At 42.0% G+C, this 23010-nt stretch overlaps 1 protein-coding gene across 3 annotated transcripts in view; it reads left to right on the forward strand.

Moving 5' to 3' along the window:
- Positions 1 to 23010, forward strand: part of TMEM131L (transmembrane 131 like) — a 190022-nt gene that overhangs the window by 105371 nt on the left and 61641 nt on the right. For all 3 annotated transcript variants that reach the window (XM_073605325.1, XM_073605317.1, XM_073605333.1), the window contains 8 exons: positions 1233 to 1342; positions 1478 to 1550; positions 2397 to 2521; positions 7760 to 7902; positions 7984 to 8170; positions 10558 to 10743; positions 11280 to 11429; positions 22245 to 22876. In XM_073605325.1, the coding sequence (XP_073461426.1) occupies positions 1233 to 1342; positions 1478 to 1550; positions 2397 to 2521; positions 7760 to 7902; positions 7984 to 8170; positions 10558 to 10743; positions 11280 to 11429; positions 22245 to 22876 (1606 nt within the window). The remainder of the gene's footprint in view (positions 1 to 1232; positions 1343 to 1477; positions 1551 to 2396; positions 2522 to 7759; positions 7903 to 7983; positions 8171 to 10557; positions 10744 to 11279; positions 11430 to 22244; positions 22877 to 23010) is intronic.

Here is a 23010-nt window from a genome sequence, read left to right on the forward strand (position 1 = left end):
GCAAAGCATAGCAGCGGTCACCAACTGGAGGGGGGGGGGGGCTGCACGCCGGTGGTAAGCAATTTTTCGCGGGAAAAGGAAGGCTGGTGTTGGCGTTTCAATCATCATGATCAATCATGATTGATATGGTGTCAGGGTGATCGAAGCGCATTTTTTCTATAATGAAGTGGTTCAACTCACCATAATGCAAGAATCAGTGGGAGCCCTGGGCATGTCACTTGCCACGTCACCTGCCACCTTTTGCAGATTGTCACCTGCCACCATTTGCAGATTGTCACCTGCCACCATTTGCAGATTGTCACTTGCCACCATTTGCAGATTGTCACTTGCCACCATTTGCAGATTGTCACTTGCCACCATTTGCAGATTGTCACTTGCCACCATTTGCAGATTGTCACTTGCCAATTGTCACTTGCCATGCCAGCCAGTGCCACCAAATGTGCATTGTAGCTGCATTGGTGGCAGGCTGACAGCACTGGCCCATTTAGTGAGTGCAGGAGAGCGGGCCGGGCAGTGAGAGATGATATAATCTCTCTGCTCCCCGCCGCACCTCTGACATTTAAAAGGCCCATGCTGTGAGGGCAGAAGAGCGCTGATGTGTGGAGGGCAGTGAGAGATCATCTCTCTGCTCCCCGGCACACATCTCTCCCACGTTGAAGGGGCCTGGCTGTGAGGGCAGAAGAGTGATGGCGGGCAGAGAGAGATGATGTCATCTCTGCTCGTCCGCCCGCTCGTCTCTCCTCCACCTCCAATGCTGCCCGTCGCAGCTGTAACCCGTCCTCTCTTCTCTCCTCCACCTCCAATGCCGCCAGCCGCGACCCACCCGCTCTTCTCTCCTCCACCTCCAATGCCACCAGCTGTGACCCACCCGCTCTTCTCTCCTCCACCTCCAATGCCCCCCCCGCAGCCGCGACCCGCCCGCTTGTCTCTCCTCCACCTCCAATGCCGCAGCCGCAACCCGCTGAGACTCGGGGTTATGGGCTCCACATTCGGGGCTCCAGCCTCGATAGCCATACCCTGGCGACCCCTATACTAAAAACCATTTATCATTTAGCTTCCACTTCACAATTATGTGCCACTTTGTGTTGGTCTATCACATAAAATCCCAATAAAATACATTTACGTTTTTGGTAACATGACAAAATGTGGAAAATTTCGAGGGGTATGAATACTTTTTCAAGGCACTATATCTTTGCAATTTAGTTTCATGTTTTTTGGTGTTTTTGTTTTAGGTGAAATATGTTGTGCTGAAGAACCCATCTCCCTTTCCAGTAACAGTGCAACTACTACCTCTCTCACATTACCCCAACCCTCAAGCTGCTCTCAGCCTTCTTGGCAAATGGTATGTACATTAGCCTAATTATTGCATGTGCTTGGCCCTTGTGTTTTTATTTTGGTTTTCATCACAGCACCCCAACATATTAGTTTTGTGTGTCCATTTTTTTTTTTTTATATTTTAAAATTCTTTACTTTTTAGGTATGGTGCAATTGAGCAGGACATTGACTTCACAACAGGCGAATTCAGGCTGCAAAAGCAATGTCACACGCAGGTAATGTATGTAGGCTTTTATATAAAACCGTAGGTTTGTTAAATGATATAACACAGCATCCGTTTTACATTGAAATGGAAGGCGATATCTATGTATATTGAATCACATTTAATTGATATATATACTTGAGGGCGACGTCAAGCTTTTGTTTTTGTGGTGTTGTAAGGTTTTGTTCTTAGGTTGATGATATGAAAGTAAAGAGAAGGAAGGATTCATGCTGTGGTGTTTGTGATAGTATGCAAGGCAAGGTTGAGTGTTTATGAAGGTTTGGACTTTGATCTTTTAAAGGAGAAGTACAGCCAAAGCTCATTTGGCTGTACTTCTCCTGTGGAGCAGAGGAGTGCAGTTTGTTCTGCACTCCTGTAACCCGTTTTCAGCAGACAGCTGGCTGAAGTCACAGAGCTGGTCCAGGCTTGGGAAAGATCGCAACCATATCGTCGGGATCCGCCCACATGCCTGGACCAGCACCCGGCTCACCTGTACAAACGGGCCAAATACCGGTGACATCGGCAAGGTTAAAAAATGGCCGACATATGACCCATGTGTATGGCAGCCAGTCCGACAGAAACTTTCCATTTGGCTGGCTTCTACCAGATGAGCATGCTGGAGAACCGGAGTGTTCTGGGGGGGGGGGGGGGGGGTAGAACACAGAAGGTCAGTGGGAGAGATCGTAAGTACAGTGGCTCCAATCAGAGCTGACAGTTGAACGAAAAAAAAACAAAAAACATCTTAGTGTGTTGTACTTGGAGGCATCTAGGTCACAAGAGTTGGCGATGGAAATAAAAGTTTGAGAAACGTTTACATATCAAAACTTTGAAAAGACAATGCCTTCTTCCTATCCTACAGGAAAAATCTCAGAAATGCAATGGTGAAGTACTTGAGTTGCATTTACCACCTTGGGAGTGTCAGAAAGTTGGAATAGTCTTTGCACCTCTGGATTATCGAAAAGTTACCTCACTTATAATTGTCCGGTATGTATTTTTTATAACTGCTAAAAATGTCACCAACATGCTTGTACTTGAACCCAGATATTCCATCTTGCATGTAATTAGTTATACTTTATTTTAGGTAAATTCTGGATATGTGGGGCTTTCTATCAGCGATCACTGCTGATAACGGTGGTTTTTCAATACCCTGTGGGCCCCCAGCATCATCGGTAACACCAGCAGAATCCCTAGCATATTCTGGTCACCCCACCTGCATCAACAGTCACATTATTGTGCAGGAAGTAACTGACAGATCATGCAGACAGCTGTTTTCAAAACAGAAAAATAGAATAACGAACTTTTGAAGTACAGATTTACAGACCAACTTGACTTTCAGAAGAAAAGCTTGTTCTTTTGTATATGGCAAAGCTTAATGTTTATATTTTGGTAATATACCCTCGCTGTGGTCCTGTAGTAATATTCTAACAGTGCTAACCAACTAAAATTCATGGTAAATGTGAGCTATAGAGCTGCTGCTGTTGTGTGGATTGTGAAAAGCTTATTAAAACCAACTTCAAAAAAACACAGCACTGCTCCTAAATTCCCTCATACATACAATACAAAGTGTATTAGTGCAAACCACAACTAATAAAGTCCATAAATACACGTATGAAAGTGATAACTAATTGCAATTCAAAGTGCCATAGTGCAGAAAACTCCTTTCTCGGTGCAGGATCCACAGTGCTGTGCTCTCCTCCCGTGTTTCCCCACGCACCGATGGTTGTTTACTTTTAGAGTCAAAATGGCATATTATCGTCCTGATGTATTCAATGGCCTTTCTCCTTTTATCCTCCTCCACTCATCCAATGTAATGGCCATATTCAATGCAATATATTCATACTATAAGAAAGATCTCCATAGCATAGTTACATAGTAGGTGAGGTTGAAAAAAGACACAAGTCCATCAAGTCCAACCTATGTGTGTGATTATATGTCAGTATTACATTGTATATCCCTGTATGTTGAGGTCATTCAGGTGCTTATCTAATAGTTTCTTGAAACTATCGATGCTCCCTGCTGAGACCACCGCCTGTGGAAGGGAATTCCACATCCTTGCCGCTCTTACAGTAAAGAACCCTCTACGTAGTTTAAGGTTAAACCTCTTTTCTTCTAATTTAAATGAGTGGCCACGAGTCTTGTTAAACTCTCTTCTGCGAAAAAGTTTTATTCCCCTCTCAAGCGTCTCTTCTCCAGAGAGAATAAGTTCAGTGCTCGCAACCTTTCCTCATAACTAATATCCTCCAGACCCTTTATTAGCTTTGTTGCCCTTCTTTGTACTTGCTAAAATTCCAGTACATCCTTCCTGAGGACTGTTGCCCAGAACTGGACAGCATACTCCAGGTGAGGCCGGACCAGAGTCTTGTAGAGCGGGAGAATTATCGTTTTATCTCTGGAGTTATTCCCTTTTTTAATGTATGCCAATATTCTGTTTGTGTTGTTAGGAGCAGCCATCTACTAGGACCCCCAGGTCCTTTTTAATCTTAGATTCCCCCAGAGCCCCCCCCCCCCCCCCCCCATTATATAGATTGCATTCATATTTTTGCCACCCAAATGCATTATTTTACATTTTTCTACATTGAACCTCATTTGCCATGTAGTCACCCACCCCATTAATTTGTTCAGATCTTTTTGCAAAGTTTCCACATCCTGTGGAGAAGTTATTGCCCTTCTTAGCTTAGTATCGTCTGCAAATACGTAGATTGAACTGTTTACCTCATCCTCCATAATTCTGTTTAACTTTATTAAAACATTAAAAGCAAATGCACTTGCAAAATGTGACTGTGATATGAGCATATAATATCGGATCGGATCAGCGAGCGTTCCAACTGTTGAAAATATCATCACCGAGCGTCTCCACATGACGTATTTTCGCCCCTCCAACTTCTTAATGTGTATTGACAATGTTTGCAGAGCTTGTGGCACAAGAAAGTGATTTTTTTTTTTGGAATATACCTATGCAATTTTCTATGGGCTTGAAGGATTCCTTCACAACAGTACTCCTTGTAACTCTCAGGTGGTGCACGATTTGCTAAAGTTTGGACTAATACCTTTTCATGGCTTTTATTTGAGAACATAAGATGGATCACAAGCATATTAACATTCATCCGTTATATCCTTTCTATACAAAATTAGCTTAAAGTGTTGTAGCACTCGACCCTGATGTAAAATAGTGGTATAGTTATGAGAGTGCTCTCTAAAGACTAATGGGCTCAGATAGGTTCTCATAGCATCAATCATAAAAACTGGAGAGAAGAGTGCCCCAGTCCTGTTTGTTAGTAATATTTGTACCTTCATGTGTGTTTTTGGGGTGCCATTATCCACTACAGCAGGGATCTCCAAACTACAGCTATGTAGTTCTTGAGTTGGAAGTAGCATAAACATTTCTACAGAAGATATGTTAGAAGATTGTAGTGACGAATATGTTAAGATGCTTCTGTGTAATTAGGTTGTGTTTGGTCTACTAGGTGAATTTGCAGCCCAAGAGTAAGGCTGACTTGAGAGTTATGGTTGGTGTTGAGATTAGAGGTATTGGTCTGCAGGCATATTACGTGTTATCCTGTATACTTAGTGAAACCTGCCTGATTGGATTGTGTCTCTGTATGGGTTGGGGAAACTGATAGGGGGCATCCAAAGTAAGTAATCTGTGATATTAGAAATCATATGATACCCTGTTAGTTGGGGCTACCGTTCAGCCGGAAAGTATTCAGTGCTTCACTTTTTCCACATTTTGTTATGTTACAGACTTATTCCAAAAAGTATTAAATTCATTATTTCCTAAAATTCTAAAAACGATACCCCGTAATGACAATGTCAAAGAAGTTTGTTTGAAAAATTATTAAAAATCAAAAAGTCAAAAATCATATGTACATAAGTATTCACAGCCTTTGCTCAATACTTTGTTGAAGCACCTTTGGCACCAAAAACAGCCTCAAGTATTTTTGAGTATGATGCTACAAGCTTGGCTATCTATTTTTGGGCAGTTTCTCCAATTCTTCTTTGCAGGACCTCTCAAGCTCCAGCAGGTTGGATGGGGAGCTTCGGTGCACAGCCATTTTCAGATCTCTCCCAAGATGTTAAATCACAAGTCTGTGCTCTGGCTGGGCCACTTAAGGACATTTACAGAGTTGTCCCATAGCCACTCCTTTGTTATCTTGGCTTTGTGCTTAGGGTCATTGTCCTGTTGGAAGATGAACCTTTTCCCCAGTCTGAGATTTAGAGCCCTCTGGAGCAGGTTTTCATCAAAGATGTCTCTGTACATTGCTGCGTTCATCTTTCCTTCGATCCTGACTATTCTCCTATTTCCTGCCGCTGAAAAACATCCGCACAGCATGCTGCCACCACCATGCTTCACTGTAGGGACATTGGCCAGGTTATGAGCGGTGCCTGGTTTCCTCCAGACATGGAACTCGCCATTCAGGCCAAAGAGTTCAATATTTGCTTCATCAGACCAGAGAATTTGGTTTCTCATGGTCCGAGAGTCCTTCAGGTGCCTTTTGGTAAACTCCAGGCGGGCTGTCATGTGCCTTTTTCTGAGGAGTGGCTTCCGTCTGGCCACTCTACCATACAGGCCTGATTGGTTGACTGCTGCAGAGATGGTTGTTCTTCTGGAAGGTTCTCCTCTCTCCACAGCGAAGTGCTGGAGCTCTGTCAGAGTGACCATCGGGTTCTTGGTCACCTTCTTGACTTAGGCCCTTCTCCCCCGATCGCTCAGTTTGTCCGGGTGGCCCACTTTAGGAAGAGTCCTGGTGGTTCCAAACTCTTTCCATTTAGAGATGATGGAGGCCACTGTGCTTATTGGGACCGTCAATGCTGCAGACATTTTTCTGTACCCTTCCCCAGATCTGTGCCTTGATACAATTCTGTCTCTGAGGTCTACCCACAATTCCTTGGGCTTCATGGCTTGGTTTGTGCTCTAACATGCACTGTTAACTGTGGGACCTTTATATAGACAGATGTGTTCCTTTCCAAATCCTGTCCAATCAACTGAATTTTACCACAGGTGGACTACAATCAAGTTGTAGAAACATCTGGGGGATGATCAGTGGAAACAGGATTCACCTGAGCTCAATTTTGAGTGGCAAAATGGCAAAGGCTGTGAATACTTATGTACATTTGATTTTTTTTTTCCTTTTTTATTTTTAACAAATTTGCAAAGATTTTAAACAAACTTCTTTCACATTGTCATTATGGGGTATTGTTTGTAGAATTTTGAGGAAAATAATTACCGGTAATTCAGTCCAATTTGGAATAAGGCTGTAACATAACAATACAGTAAAACCTTGGTTTGAGAGTAACTTGGTTTGAGAGAGTTTTGCAAGACAAGCAAAATATTTTAATAAATTTTACCTTGATATACAAGCGATGTCTTGATATAAGAGTAGCGTCATGTCACAACTGAGTATAAAAAAGAAGAGAGGAGCCTCTAAGTGTAGCAATATGGTTACATTTAATGAAGGTACAACATTTAGCAACTTATTGCTACACTTAGAGGTGCCTTTCTTCTCTTTTATACCCTGTAAAAAAATGCTTTGATATATGCTTTGGATTACCAGCATGTTTCTGGAACGAATTATGCTCGCAAACCAAGGTTTTACTGTGTGTGTAAAAAGTGAATTTTATAGCTTGTTGAAGCACTTCTAAGAAAAGGGTAGGTGTAAGGGAAAAGGGAGAACTCTAAAACTATGAAATAGTACAGCAACTGGGGCAGTGGGATCATTTTCAAAGTAGCTATTATATAACATTATTATGTAGCTAAGATATGAATAAGACTTTAAAGTGAATGTAAAAGCAAAAGTTATTTTGCCTCAATGCATTCTTTGCATTAAGGTAAAATAAAACCTTAAACTAGAGCTGTAATAGAGGCTGTTCTACAATCCCCTGTACATAACGAGCAATTAACCCTTGCACATGTGTGGTGAGGAGCCCCACTACAAGGGCAGATTTTTATTTTCCTGGATTTGGGCTTTAATGAAGAGTTGCGTTAGAATAAGAATATGCAACCTCAGAAAGAAAAGGGTAAGCTTTTATTTCATAGGTTCGGACAACAGTTTCAGTTGAACTTTTAGATTGAAAAACGCTAAATGCTGTATGATATTTGACCCAAAAACCTAAAGGCTCCATGCACACTAGTATTTTTTTAAGCTCCTAGAAACTAAATGGTGTTATCCTATGTGTCCATGTACTAAAGCTTCTCTTTAATATTAAGTACACCTTTGTTGACAGGAACAATTTGACTTTTCTGGATGTGATCACCGTTGAGGGTCATGGAGCAAGAGAGATGTTGCGTGTTGGAGGAAGACTGCCAGGAGTCGGAGGGTCCCTTCGATTCAAAGTCCCAGAATCCACGCTAATGGATTGTAGACAACGTAAGTAATTTTATTAATATGGGTTGTCATTGTTTTACAAGAGTGTAAAACTTACCAAAACTTTGTTTTATTTTTCTGCAGAGTTAAAGGATAGCAAGCATGTTCTGTCCATCACGAAAATGTTTAAGGTTGAAAACATTGGTTCTCTGCCCTTGACTATTGTGGCCATGAAAATTAATGGATACAACTGCCAAGGTTTTGGGTTCGAAGTTCTAGACTGTCACACGTTTTCTCTTAGCCAGAATGCCTCACGGGAAATCAACATTGTGTAAGTATCCATGTTAGTCTGTCAGCCAGGCATAAAGTAAATGTCATATCTATTGATGTGCTCATTCGTGCAATCAAAAACGATTCAACAGTGCTTAGCTCTGCCAAATGGCAAAAGTACCTAATATACGTCTCGCCAACTTCTTAACACATGTTCTGCAGAATGTTGGGTCTTAACACCCATGTGCTGCACATATGTGTCTGTGGTACACTGCTTTTTTTCCGCACACTGTGTGGTGCCAGAACACCGACTGAGCTTTCACAGTTTGATTGGGAGACAGTGGAAGGTGCTCCTGATCATGGGACTGCTGTGACAGCCAGTCACAGTGCGTCCCATGATCAGGAACACTGCCTTCTGTCATTCAGATCCCCTTTAAAGGCCTGGTGGGATGTTGCGGCATCAGCTTAAAACCTGATTTTAACTCTAAACTAAAAGCAGCGTTCATTATAACATAAATTTGAATTAATAGGTCTAAGCTACACATCCACAGATGCAGGCCTGCTCTAATATAGGAGTACCAGTAATGTGAGCTATGAAGAAATTACTAAGCTAAATGCAAACTAAATTGGAATTTAAGTATTCCTTTCATGTACAGTGCATATGGGAATCCAAGAGCTACGGTTTTCACTTTTTAAAGCTGAGTTTTGGTCACAAAACATTTGTTTAAATACTGTTTATACCTCATCAGAGCTAGAAAGGGTATAAATCCACTCTGTATCCACCTGATGCTTTTACAAACCCAAATATTCCCTTGGAAAAGTAACAGTGACATCATCACTGTGTTGTATATAGCCTTTGCAGGCAGCAGAGGTATGGGAGGGAACCAACTGACCCAATTCACCATAGGCCACCTGAAGGAAAATATGGGAGGTGCTAGATACAAGACCAGTTGCCCTGCAGGAGGAGAGTGAGCTGCACTGAGCTGCCTTTTTTACAGGAAGCTCCTGCACAGAGCCAAAATTTCACACTAGTTTATTGCCCAGATCTGAAAGAAATACATAGAGCACACCAACAACAATACGTGCCTCTTGTATTCAGACAAAATTTGCATATTCCAAATTCCAGCTTTAATAAAAACACATTAAATATACCGGTATTTATGCTGTAGCAATAATATTGTTGAACGTTTATTAATGTATGCAAACATTTAGGCTTCATGTACACTTGATTTTTCTATTGGTGGTATTTAATAACCACTGTGTTTTTTTTTTTTTTTTTTTTTTTTTTTTTATTATTGTTTGCTTTAAAAAGGAAAATAGACCAAACATTTTGGTTAAAAAAAAAAAAAAAATCCCCTTGCGTTAAAATAAAAATGCTAGGACAGCATGAAAACTCCCCATATTACCCCTTTTTGGATAGTAGACTCCCTAAAGTGATCTCATTTTTTGCCAGAATTTTTTGAAAATGCTTGTATTTGGGGGTTGCATTGGGGATAATTCACTTCCTGTTCTGTAGCCAAAACCGGAGGTTAGAGGAAATCCCTCTTAAGTGAGGGAATCCTTGGATGTTATCAGGGTCACCAGAATTAGTGTCCCCACTGGAAGATTACCCCTCTATTCCTATTCAGGGGGCAATCCAACATTTGGGACTTGCATTCACTTTTGGTGATGACCATAAACAGGACAAATAGAGAGGGTGCATCTCTCCATGGGGTGCACAGGTGACAAACACATAACAAGTGTTCTAATCCCCTTTCACACTGACCATAAGTTTAAAAAATAAAGGTTAACCTATAGTTATACTTTATATATACCGTTCATTAAAGAGATGGCCCTGGTGATGAGATGTGTAGGAGCAGAAAGTGGAGAGAAGGAACACTGAAAGGGCTTAAAGAAAAAATAAAATAAAAATTATTTTAATATGAATGAAAATGAAAGGATGAGCATCTCCTGATGCATGCCCATTCATTAATTTACAATTCATAGATTTCTCTCCTTCCTCTGCTTTAAGAGAAAAGGGAGGAATGTACCAAGTTAAATGGCTTTTTTGCATTGTGACTACAATGAATGGTAATCACATTGGTTAGGAACAGTGTGTCTGTGTATCAAGATGTCTAGTGGCCTCTCGGTATACAATGATTTTCAGGCGGAACAGCTGCCTGCAGTCTTTTTTTTTTCCCAGAGTACTTTTGTAAACAGTATAGTCTGATAGCTGGTGGACCTCATAAATTTCGAGTGAACAGTATTGTCTTTCAGTTGTAAAGGTGAATTTATGCTTACCTAGATGCTTGCTTGCTTTTTCTGATGCTTACCTAAATACATGGATCTGCATTTCAACTTTATGAACTTGTTGGAGAATGAGCATGTTATTATAGTGTGTTTTTGTATCTTGTTATAATTTGTACATGGAGACAGAAAACTAACATAATTTCATCTTGCACTGGACAGGTTCATTCCAGACTTCACATCATCCTGGGTAATTCGGGAGCTCACACTAGTGAGTGCTTCCAATCTGGAGTTCCGCTTCACCCTCAATGTGACTCTCCCCCATCACCTGTTACCCCTGTGTGCTGATGGAGTTCCCGGGCCCAGCTGGGAAGAGTCTTTCTGGAGACTTACCGTCCTCTTTGTTAGGTAGATGAAGATGGTCTTTTTAAGTAATGTTCTAAGAGTCTTCCTGTATGTTTCTACCAGACAGTTGGTTTCAAAGTTGGTTATGGTGTCCATACTTCTAACTATAGTGTCAGCAACCAATGGGGCCCAGGAACAGGTGTGGTCAGGTCCTGGCTAATATTTGGTGAAACGGTGTGATATCACTGAGGTATGCAATGACACATCCTGTTCATCTTCTAGCCTAGGCTCATATCATTTCTGATGTCAGGAACAGTATGTTTGCATGTGTAGCGCTGCAGACCAGTCTTTCTCCTTAGGCTAGCCCCACATGACAGGCTCCCAAGTATTGCCATCGTTTTCTGCTCTTCCTGAATAGAGTTCAAAGTGATGAGCATAAAAGGAATATACATTTTGCTAGGGGGCTCTACTATTTTGGCTAGGCAGCTAAGTACCATTATATCTAGCAGCAGCAATGTGACATAGAACAATAAACCTTTTATAGTCAACCCATATTTTTGTAATTCATTGCTTTATTTTTTTTTTTTTTTGTTTTGCAGTTTGTCTCTTGTTGGAGTTGTTTTAATTGCCTTTCAGCAAGCACAGTATATTCTTTCAGACTTTTTAAAGATAAGACAAAGAAACAACGCCAGCTCGCCCCCCCAGCAAAATTCTACTGCAGTTGATACAATCACCTCCGAATCCTACAGGTACGTTTTTTGAAATACATTTTTTTTGGTCTGGCAAAACTATAATTGTCATGTCTTATCCCTTTAAAAATCCAGTTCTACACTTGAGGGTCCTCTTGGGACCATTTCCTGCCAAGGGGGAAGACATTGATGATGCAGTGAGCAGCTTTGGGGTGATGGTGTTCATACTGCTGTCTACATCATTGTATGTAAATGCAGGAGGCAGGTTCATAATGCCCTATGCTCACAGGATGTCCTCAGTCTTCCATGTTAAATAATGTGCAGTGTCATTCAATCTTGAAGAGGATATCTAGTGGCTGAAAACAATTACTGGGGGAACAGTGCCAAAACGTAGGTGAGTTCGCAGCCAGAGCTGTGTATTTTTTTTTTTCAGGAAGAACTTTATTAATCCCAACCAACCCAAAGGTAGCTTTACCATGGCTGCAAGTATATATATTAACTGGTTTATGCTATATCTGACAACTCATGCATATCTGTTTTTGCCAAATTCTTTCAGTCTTTTGGTGCATTGGAACACAGTTTTCTTTTTATTCAGTGCTGCAGTAGCACATTGCAAAAAAAACATCCAGCTGATGAATTTGATTATATTAGAGCTCTCACTGTGGTGGAAAAGGGATAGCTGGACCAAAAAATGAATAAATGATAGGATCATAGCTTAACGTGGTTCTAAAGGCATGGGGTTTTTTACCTTAAAGGGATAGTTCAGCTTTAACACAAAACTGCCTATGCAGATAAGGGGCATCTATAGATAAATACAAACTATACAGCTCTGACTAAAGTTGAATAAAGCCCTTGCTATAGGTGTAAGCTGTTTACATACCTTATGAAACCTTACTGGAATACTCCCAGGACAAGTGAGACCTAGTCATCCTCCTCCATCAAAGGAATGAGCTTTCAAATGCTGAGCTCAGAGTTACTGCATCAGAGGAGAAAAAGAGTAGGTGAGGAGGTTTGAATTGGAGAAATAGCTCATTCCTGTGATGGTGGAGGTGAGCAGTGAAGACTAGGCCTCACTTAGCAATGTCCTGGGAGTACTTAGCAACACCCTGGGAGTATTCCAGTCAGGCTTTATAAGGTATGTAAATGGCCTCCACCTACAGCTAGGGTATCATTTATCTTTAGTCAGAGTTGCACAGTTTGTTTTAATCTACAAACATCCCTTACCTGCATAGGCAGTTTTTTTGTAAAGGTGAACTATCCTTTTATTGCTTTCTCTATATTAAGGTAAAAAAAAAATATTTCATGATCAGCTCCTCCCATTCCCCCCTCCCTTAACCACTTCAGCCCCAGAAGATTTGGCTGCTCAATGACCAGAGCTCTTTTTACAATTTGGCACTGCGCTGCTTTAACTGGTAATTGCACGGTCATGCAATGCTCTACCCAAATGAAATTTGTGTTCTTTTTTTCCCACAAATAGAGCTTTCTTTTGATGGTATTTGATTGCCTCTGCGATTTTTATTTTTGCGATATAAACGGAAAAAGTCCAAAAATTAAAAAAAAAAAAAAAAAAAAAAAAGATATATTCTACTCTTTGTTATTTAAAAAAAAACTAAATTTTAGTCATACATTTAGCCAAAATGTATTCAGCCACATGTCTTTGTATAAAGAAAAATGTCAAGTGTATATTTATTGGTTTGCGCAAAAGTTATAGCGTCTACAAACTAGGGTACATTTTCTGCAATTTACGCAGCTTTTAGTTTGACTGCCTGTCTCATTTCTTATTTCTTGAGGTGCTAAAATGGCAGGGCAGTACAACCCCCCCCAAATGACCCAATTTTGGAAAGTAGACACCCCAATGAGATTGCTGAGAGGCATGTTGAGCCCATTGAATATTTTATTTTTTTGTCACAAGTGATTGAAAAATGACAAAAAAAAAAAAAAATTACACAAAGTTGTCACTTAGTGATATATTGCTCACACATGCCATGGTTATGTGTGGAATTACACCCCAAAATACATTCTGCTGCTTCTCCTGAGTACGGGGTTACCACATGTGTGAGAATTTTTGGCAGCCTAGCTGCATACAGGACCTGAAAACCAAGCACCGCCTTCAGGATTTCTAAGGGCGTAAATTTTTGATTTCACTCCTCACTACCTATCACAGTTTCAAAGGCCATAAAATGCCAAGATAGCGCAAACCCCCCACAAATGACCCCATTTTTGAAAGTAGACACCCCAAGCTTTTTGCTGAGAGGCATGTTGAGTATTTTGCAGATCTCACTTTTTGTTCAAGTTTTGAAAAAAGAAAAAAAAGATTGTATTTTCTTTCTTCATTTTCAAAAACAAATGAGAGCTGCAAACTACTCACCATGCCTGTTTTCCAAAATGGGGTCATTTGGGGGGTTTTGTGCTATCTGGACTTTTCAGGGCCTCAGTAACTGTCATAGGTAGTGAGGAGTAAAATCACAATTTTACGCCTTTAGAAACACTGAAGGCGGTGCTTGGTTTTTGGGGTCCTGTACACGGCTAGGCTCCCAAAAAGTCTCACACATGTGGTATCCCCATACTCATGAGAAGCAGCCATGGCATGTTTGAGCAATATATCATTTAGTGACAACTTTGTGCAAAAAAAAAAAAAAAAGTTTGTCATTTCCTCGAAACTTATGGCAACATATAGAACATTCCATGGACTCAACATGCCTATCAGCAAATAGCTTGGGGTGTCTACTTTCCAAAAAGGGGTCATTTGGGGAGGGTTTTGAACGGTCCTGGCATTTTATGCACAACATTAGAAGCTTATGTCACACATCACCCACTCCTCTAACCACTTAGACAAAGCCCTTTTTGACACTTTTTGTTTACATGAAAAAAAAATTTTGCTAGAGAATTACTTGAACCCACAAACATTATTTTTTTAAAGCAAAGGCCCTACAGATTAAAATGGTGGGTTTTGCAATTTTTTTTTTCACACAGTATTTGCGCAGCGATTTTTCAAACACATTTTTTTGGAAAAAAAAAAAACACTTTTTTTAATTGTAATGCACTAAAACACACTATATTGCTCAAATGCTTGATGAAATAAAAAAGATGATCTTATGCCGAGTACATGGATGCCAAACACGACATGCTTTAAAATTGCGCACAAACGTGAAGTGGCGACAAACTACATACATTTTTAAAAGCCTTTAAAATCCTTTACAGGTTACCACTTTAGATTTACAGAGGAGGTCTACTGCTAAAATTGCTGCCCTCGATCTGACAGGAAGGGCATGCCAGCACCCAAGATGGCTCGTCAGTGACCACCAGTGCGGTCTCGTCAGTGACCACCAGTGCGGTCTCGTCAGTGACCACCAGTGCAACTCGTCGGTGACCACCAGTGCAGCTGGTCAGCGAATGTTCTTTTTTTCATGCAGCCTGTGGGCTGAACGAAAAAAAAGAGATCAGTGGGTATGCCCACCATTAGAATACCACCCTTCATCCACCTACTTCTAATGATGGGCATATATGCACCATTTTTTTGGTGATGGTGAAATCACCTCTTATGCCCCGTACACACGATCGGACTTTGTTCGGATATTCCGACAACAAAATCCTAGGATTTATTCCGACGGATGTTGCCTCAAACTTGTCTTGCATACACACGGTCACACAAAGTTGTCAGAAAATCCGATCGCTCTAAACGCGGTGACGTAAAACACGTACGTCGGGACTATAAACGGGGCAGTGGCCAATAGCTTTCATCTCTTTATTTATTCTGAGCATGCGTGGCACTTTGTCCGGATTTGTGTACACACGATCTGAATTTCCGACAACGGATTTTGTTGTCGGAAAATTTTATATCCTGCTCTCAAACTTTGTGTGTCGGAAAATCCAATGGAAAATGTGTGATGGAGCCCACACACGGTCGGAATTTCCGACAACAAGGTCCTATCACACATTTTCTGTCGGAAAATCCGACCGTGTGTACGGGGCATTACAGCGCTGGAGTCGCTGATTTACGTATCATGAGAGCAAACGCTGTTGCTGTCAAGATAAAGGGGTGCTGCAGCTGAATGGCGTACCTTCTAAGCAAATGATGGTTAACAATAAAACAAAGTAACATTACAGTATAACAGTAAGGCATACCATACCTGCAAAGCAAATACAACATAGTAAAAATAAAATTTTTTAACGCAATCTGTGCCTAAAAAATATATGCCTCAGTATGGGGCAATCCGCCCCTAATGTTAGGAGAAAATCGCTCCTCCTGCCCCCATGCTTCGGCATATATGCTCTTTTTTTCTCTTTTTAACTGTGTTGGTGAAATCACCTCCTACAGTGCTGGAGTCACGGCTTTACGTATCGTGGGAGCAAACGCCGTTGCTGTCAGAATAAAAGAAACCCATGCTGCGGCTGAAAGGTGTACCTGCTAAGCAAATGATAGTTAACAATAAAACAAAGTAACATTACAGTATAACAGTAAGACATATACCTGCAAATACAATAAAACATAATAAAAATAAAACATTACAGTTCTAAAATACAGTAACAATAGAGAGACATAAAAAAGAGAACATTCAACACATACCAATTTGGGGTTGCCAACATCCCTTGTAGAGTTAATTTAGAAAAGGAGATACCCCCCAAGGAAACTGATCTTTAACTGCAACAAGTATGGAATATCAAACCACTAAAATAGATAACAATGATTAAGAAATTCCTGTATAGTCCGGACAGCCCAACACACTTCAGGACACAAACGTCCCTTCATCAGGGGATATAGTCAGGAAGGAATTACACCTGAACGGTCATCATGTAAATTCACTGCTGAACTGGGGGCAGCAATGGCATCGCAGACATACATCACTGTGGATCCTCCGGCATCAGATGCATGCACCCGCCCTCACAGGCAGTGACAGGGCTGACGTCTGCCTTTTAAGGGCTTAAAAGGATCCACATGGAGGAAGTCTTTGGCTCATTACATGTTTGATTTGTGAAATAAATACACCACAAGATTTATCTCCAAATCTGAAGATTGACACATTTTTATGTATGCCTCTGACTACTGTGGTTTTCCACTGTGGATTCTATTTAAGATTACACAATCTGGAGAGTTTCTCTATACAATTTGAGTGTATATTCCTTTGTGCGCCATTCGTTGCTGCCTTAGCGGTGGACTTGTGTGGATGTCTGGTGACCCACCCGGTACAACATATGTCCTTGCGACATCAGTGGTGTATGTCTGCGATGCCATTGCTGCCCCCAGTTCAGCAGTGAATTTACATGATGACCGTTCAGGTGTAATTCCTTCCTGACTATTGACCCGGATGAAAGGGACATTTGTGTCCTGAAGCGTGTTGGGCCATCCGGACTATATGGGAATTTCTTCATCGTTGTTATCTATTTTAGTGGTTTGATATTCCATATTTGTGCATATATGTATATTTTGATAAATAAATTATATTGTATTTTATACTTTGTTGCTGTTAAAGTCCCAGTTTGTTTGGGGGGTATCTCCTTTTCTAAAGTAACAATAGAGCGAACATAAGAGAGAGAAGAAAAATAAAACCACAACTATTTTTGGCTTTTTTATTTTTTGTGTTTTTTATTTTATTTTTTTATTTTTTGGACTTTTTATATAAACTGTAAACGTTCTAGATTAGGGTCTCTCAAAATGTGATGGCTATCTCATCTTTCGAGAACCTGTGTAAGTGTGCCCTAGAACTGTGCAATGCTGTACCTTACGCTAATACTACACTAGTGTGTGGTAGCGTTCAAAACATTCACCAATGCAAAGACCAGGTTGGTCAGGACAGGAGGGACAATAAAAGCAGGTGTTGTGCCTAAAGCCGCACTTTCTACAGACACAACATCTTCTTTGGGGATTTCTTTGGGTAGGGGTACCAGGGAGGACATACGAAAAATGCCTCTCATGCAGCTGGCTCACTGCATTTGGATTGAGAAGTTGGGCCACAGCACCATCTGGAAACAGAAGGGCTGTGATATCATCTTCCTGGAATTTAAGGAAGGATCCAGTTCGTCCTGAAGCTTTGTATAGCACATAAGCATTCAGCAGAGCCAATTGGAATAAATTTACAGACACTTTTTTTTTTATACCAACATCTGGCCTTACAGGCAATTGGGTATGGTGCCAATAACTGGTCATTGAGGTCCACCCCTCCCATATTAAGGTTTTATTTGTGAACACAGAGGGGTTTCTCCACAACACCAGTCGCCATAGGAATTTGGACCGTCGGGTCTGCGTGAAGGGAGGACAGAACGAAAACATTCTTATTATCCCTCCACTTCACAGTGAGCAAATTATTACACTTTAAGCAGGCTCTCTCCCCCAGCCTAAGACGGGAATCTACAAGCCACTGGTGTAAGCCCTGGCGATTAGATCGCACGGTGCCACATGCGCCAATTCCATGATCAAACAAGTGACTAAAAAGTGGCACGCTCGTGTAATAATTGTCCACTTACAAGTGGTACCCCTTTCCAAATAACGATGACACCAAGTCCCACACAATCTTACCAGCACTCCCATGTCTGGGCAGTTCGCTGATTCTACATAACTATCTTTTCCCTCGTACACCATAAAACTATATGTATAGCCTGTTGCTCTGTCACAGAGCTTATACACCTTTACCCCATGTCTGGCATGCTTGCTGGGAAGATACTGCTTGAATGACAAGTGGCCAGAAAACATAATCAGGGACTCCTAAACGCAGACAACTTGATTGGGAGTAAACAAGGCTGCAAACTGCGGGTTAAAGTGCTTTACGAGGGGCCGAATTTTGTAGAGTTGATCGTATTCAGGGTCGCCCCGAGGACGACAGAGTTCATTGTCATTGAAATACATGAACCGCAAGATCTGTTCGTATCGCGTCCTGGTTATGGAGGCAGGGAACAAGGGCATATGGTGAATTGGGTCAGTGGACCAATATGACCGCAACTCACTTTTTTTAGTTATGCCCGTGAGGAGGGGTATGCCCAGGAAGGTCTTAAATTCGGAGACCGTATTAGGTCTCCAATCTCTGGCAAGGGTCAACTGGGGATTAGCAGCGATGAATTGACCAGCATACAAATTGCTTTGGTCCACAATAGATCTATAGAGATTTTCCGTGAAAAAGAGCGAACAAAAAATCAAGTGACATAAAAGCAACTATTTCCGCCTGAATTCCGGATTGGCCGGTGAATGGGGGTAAGTATGGATGCTGCAGAAGTGGTGGGCACCCAATTCAGATTGGCAAATGCAGCAGGAAGGGCACTATGGGCTCAACGGGCCTGTATTTTTCTTCTTGGTGGCTGCGGGCCACTAGTTGTGCTAGCCACCTCACCAGCTTGAACTGCACTTATGGGACTCGCCACGTCACCATGTGATACTGCAGTGCTGGATGCTCGACCAGGATGTACTAGGCCGCTGGAGCTTGCCAGTTCACCAGAAGGATGAGCGGCACTAGTACTGGCTCTCTGCTCCATGCGAAAGCCCTGTGGTTCTTGCACCTCAACAACAGCAGAAGAACTGGGTCGGGTATGCCTGACCTTTGGGAGGACCACTACTCCATTGTCAGAGCTATCTGTCAGGGTGCCGCTGCTGTCTACAGGTTCGTATTCTGAGCCTGAATATGACTGATGGGTGAGTTCCTCTTCACTCTCATCTGTCATGCTCAGAAACATGTAGGCCTCTTCACTAGTCTACCTTCGATTGGACATTTTGGCCTCTAAATTTACTGGTGGACTAGTGAGACTCGCAGGAAAAAAAAGCACCTGACTGTCAGTGACTGCTTCAAACGCTACCAAAAAAACTGTTAGCATTTGCTGGGATCAGACCTGACTCTGTGACTGCTGCAGTTATTTGTTAAGTGTTTTTGTAAGTGACAGTGATCGATTGATACTGCAATTGGCTGGGCTGGGCGCAGGTGCTAGCAGGTATCTGGGCTGATCCCGCTAACGCTGCGTTTTTGGAAACCCTAAACTATTGGGGACGCTAATATAGTTCTGATCAGATCAAAGATATTGATCTGTTCAGACACTCTACTACTAAGGGAGGTGTATGGTGCGTGGGTGTTAGCTACTGGCACTAATCTGACGTTGCCTGGGGCGACACAGACCCTGCCTAGTGCTAAAACTAGCTAACCAGCGTCACCCGTAACACTAATACGGTGATCACTGGTGACAGGGGGTGTTCAAGGGGATAAACCTTTATTAGGGGGTTCCTAGACTTATCTGGGGCTACTACTAAGTACCCTAATGCTGATTAGTGTCACAAATGACACCAGTACAGTGATAAAATAAAAATATAAAAACTGCACTGGGTGACACAGTGACGGGGGGGGGGGGGATCGGGGGGTGAAATGTATGCCTATGTGTACTGTGTAGTGTTGGTGCAACTCACATTTGGATGTCCTCTCTCCTCTCTCTGGAACAGAAAAGAGTTCCAGGAGGGGAGATGACATAATTTCCCCTGCCTGTGTGTTTACCCTTACACAGACAGAGGGAGGATTTCATCCGTCGGGACCGATCAGCAGGTCCAGGCCCGAAATCATTGGTCTGGGCCTGGAGCTTGATCGGTTATAAAACTAATCCGAACGTCGCGGCTGACGTAAGGCAACGTCTCTTTGCCCACCTGTGCCATTCTGCCGCAGTAAAACTGTGGCGGCTGGTCGGGAAGCGGTTAAATACTTGCCTCCATTTTTGATTTGTTTTCTGTCCCTCTTCCACAGGCACAGAAACAGCAGCAGGAGCCATTGGCAATTGATGTGACAAAAAAAATTACATAATTGATATTGAACTAAAAGTACACAAATATAGCGCATTGAATGCGTGCGTAAATTAAAGTGCTTGTAAAGGCTCAAGGTTTTTCTACCGTCAAGCATTCTGTGCATGAAGGTAAAAATCCTGTGTGCAGCAACCCTCCCAGACCCCCCCCCCATACTTGAGCCCCATCTCAATCCAACTCTCCTAGGTCTTTCTCCTCATTTGCTGAGACAGCGGGGGCCATTGGTTCCCGCTACTGTCAATCACAGCCAATGTGCCAGAGAGAGGGTGGAACTTTGGTAGCACTTATGGATGGTAAAATTCTAGGCAGTTTTCCCACTTTCAGAGGACACAGTGAAAGAATAAACAAATTGCAGAGGGTAACTCTAAGTGTAATATCTTTTGATGCAGAGAAAGGAGGAATGTCAGATCCACTCTCCTCAGAAGCTGGCTGGAAGCCAAATGTTAAAACCTCAGGCGCTTTGGAGTGTTAGAAAGTTGTATCAACCTCTGCTGATTTATTCCTCATTTAGGCTGCTTTCACACCGAGGCGCTTTACAGGCGCTGTAGTGCTAAAAAATAGCGCCTGTAAAGAGCCTGTCCTCTCATTCCAGTGTGAAAGCCCGAGTGCTTTCACACTGGAGCGGTGCGCTGGCAGGACGCCAAAAAAAGTCCTGCAAGCCGCATCTTTGCCGCGCTGTAGGAGCGGTGTATACACGGCTCCCAAAGCGTCCCTGCCCATTGAAATCAATGGGCAGCACCGCCGGCATAGCGGCGCTTTGCAGGGCAGGTTTAACCCTTTTTTGGCCGCTAGCAGGGCACTTTTAACCCCCACTAGCGGCCGAAAAAGGGTTCAAACCTCCGCAAAAATGACGGTAAAGCGCCGGCGCTTTACTGCCGCACCCACAACACCCCAGTCTGAAAGTAGCCAAAGTGATGTTTAATAATGATAGACATCAACGTTAAATATTTATTTCCTAGAAGGCAGGTCTAAGATTTGGCCATGCACAATTCTTCTTTTTTTTTTTTTTGTTCAGCTAGACGGCTGAATGAGGGGAAAAAAAAAAAAAACAGATTCCTCCATCCAAACAAATAAGGTAAATAGAGGAATCCTCCCTGTCAGCACATTGTATTCTGACAGGGGCGCTCACTGCAGATCATCCAAAAAATTTCCAACCCTTCGACAGAAGTCACTTGGTTATCAGGGCCTTCACTTCTCTTGCTCATCTCCTTCATGCTGTTCAGTAAATGTACCAATAATAGATAACTCATTTTTACTGGAAATAAGAATGGCAGCCTAGCAGGGCTTAACCCATACATCTATACACCTGATGATAAATTGCTTTTCTGGCTGATAAAATGAATAGTAGACACCTTAAGGTATCTGCACTTAGACGGTATAGAGGATTGCGCCCCTCTGGGATATTTTCTGACAGTGGCACCCCCTGTTGATGGCCGGACAATTTTTCTTCATGTCCTTTTAACAGAAGTCTGTTTGTCAGCCAGCGCACTTGTTCCTTCTATGCTGGGTGCACAGTTGTAACGTCCTGCCTACTAAAAGTTTTTGTAAACAGGTCGTGTACAGCCTGCAGGTATGGAATGGCAAAGGAGCTCTTTGCAGGAGCTGAATAATGTGCTTGGAATGTTGCAATGCATTTTGGGGGTTGGGTTGGGGGGTTGGTGAGCTATATCATAGAAAAACACATATATGAAAGTCAAAAGAGCTGCGCACCCCAAAGTAATTTCTTTGGGGTGCGCAGACATGGAAAGGTTCCCAACGGGGTTTTTTAGCAGCAAAATAAACTAAATGTATATTTGAAAAAAAATGATTATTTTGTTTAAGGGGGGGGGAGGTGAACTAACACTTTAAAACTAAACAATGTTAGATTTTTTTTTTTTTTTTAGATATTAGTAGGACCAGGAACCCTTTAACGAGGTGAGAACAAAAAGGGTGTGTTCTTTTCTGCTCCTAATGTTCAGAGGTAGACTTTGTGTACTCTGATACATATGTGATTGTGTCAGCCCTGCTTTTTCATTTACTCCAGAACCACATTTTCATTTGGTTTTGCAGATTACACTTTTTTCACTCTCCTGTAAAGTTTTATAATGTACTTCTTTTTGATTGCATCATTACAGGGGCAGCTGTAAAAGTTTTACTGACTCCAGCAGTCCTCCTGATAAGGGGAAAGGAAAGGGCTACCTGGCTGTTGCTGCTGCTGTACCGGTCCGCAGCCAGAATGCATCCAAGAGGGGTCCTGCTACCTACAGCCACTCTCAGAAGAAGCAGCACAAGTGCTCGGTGTATTACAGCATAAAACAGAAATCAAGTGTAGCCAGTAATACAGCAACTTGTGACGCAAGCCAACAGATCAGTTCAGACTTGCGACCCCCCTCGCCAAAAGACTCTACTTTCAGTGATGCTTTAGCTGAAAAATGGACAGATTTGGACTCCCTAGATAGCATGGATACGGGTAATCAAAAGCACTTAACTGGCTCAGATAACAGTCTGGGTAAAGAACAATCTGCACTGCTATCCCTCCCACTTCTCCCACAAAGAACTGCATATGAAAGCACTTTTAAGGAGGAGCCAATAATTAGTATGTTTCCTATGGAAACGGCTTATAAAACTTCAGAAAGCATGACTGAGCCTAAACAACAGAACTTTTGTGATTTTTCTTCTGTATCCAGTAAAATACCTGAAGACCTCATATCCAGGAGTCTGCATAAGTCACAGACTGAACCACAGATTGTTCCTCGGAAGTTGGAGGGTAATTAGTTTTGTATTCTTATCACCAATGTTATTGAAAAAAAAAAAAAACGCTGGTTAAAGATGAATTATAAGCTATGGCATTTTTTCTATAATTACATTGGTCCAGCTTGGACCAATGCAACTATGTGTGTG

The sequence above is a fragment of the Aquarana catesbeiana genome, linkage group LG01 (assembly GCF_042186555.1).
Source record: "Aquarana catesbeiana isolate 2022-GZ linkage group LG01, ASM4218655v1, whole genome shotgun sequence".
NCBI lineage: Eukaryota > Metazoa > Chordata > Amphibia > Anura > Ranidae > Aquarana > Aquarana catesbeiana.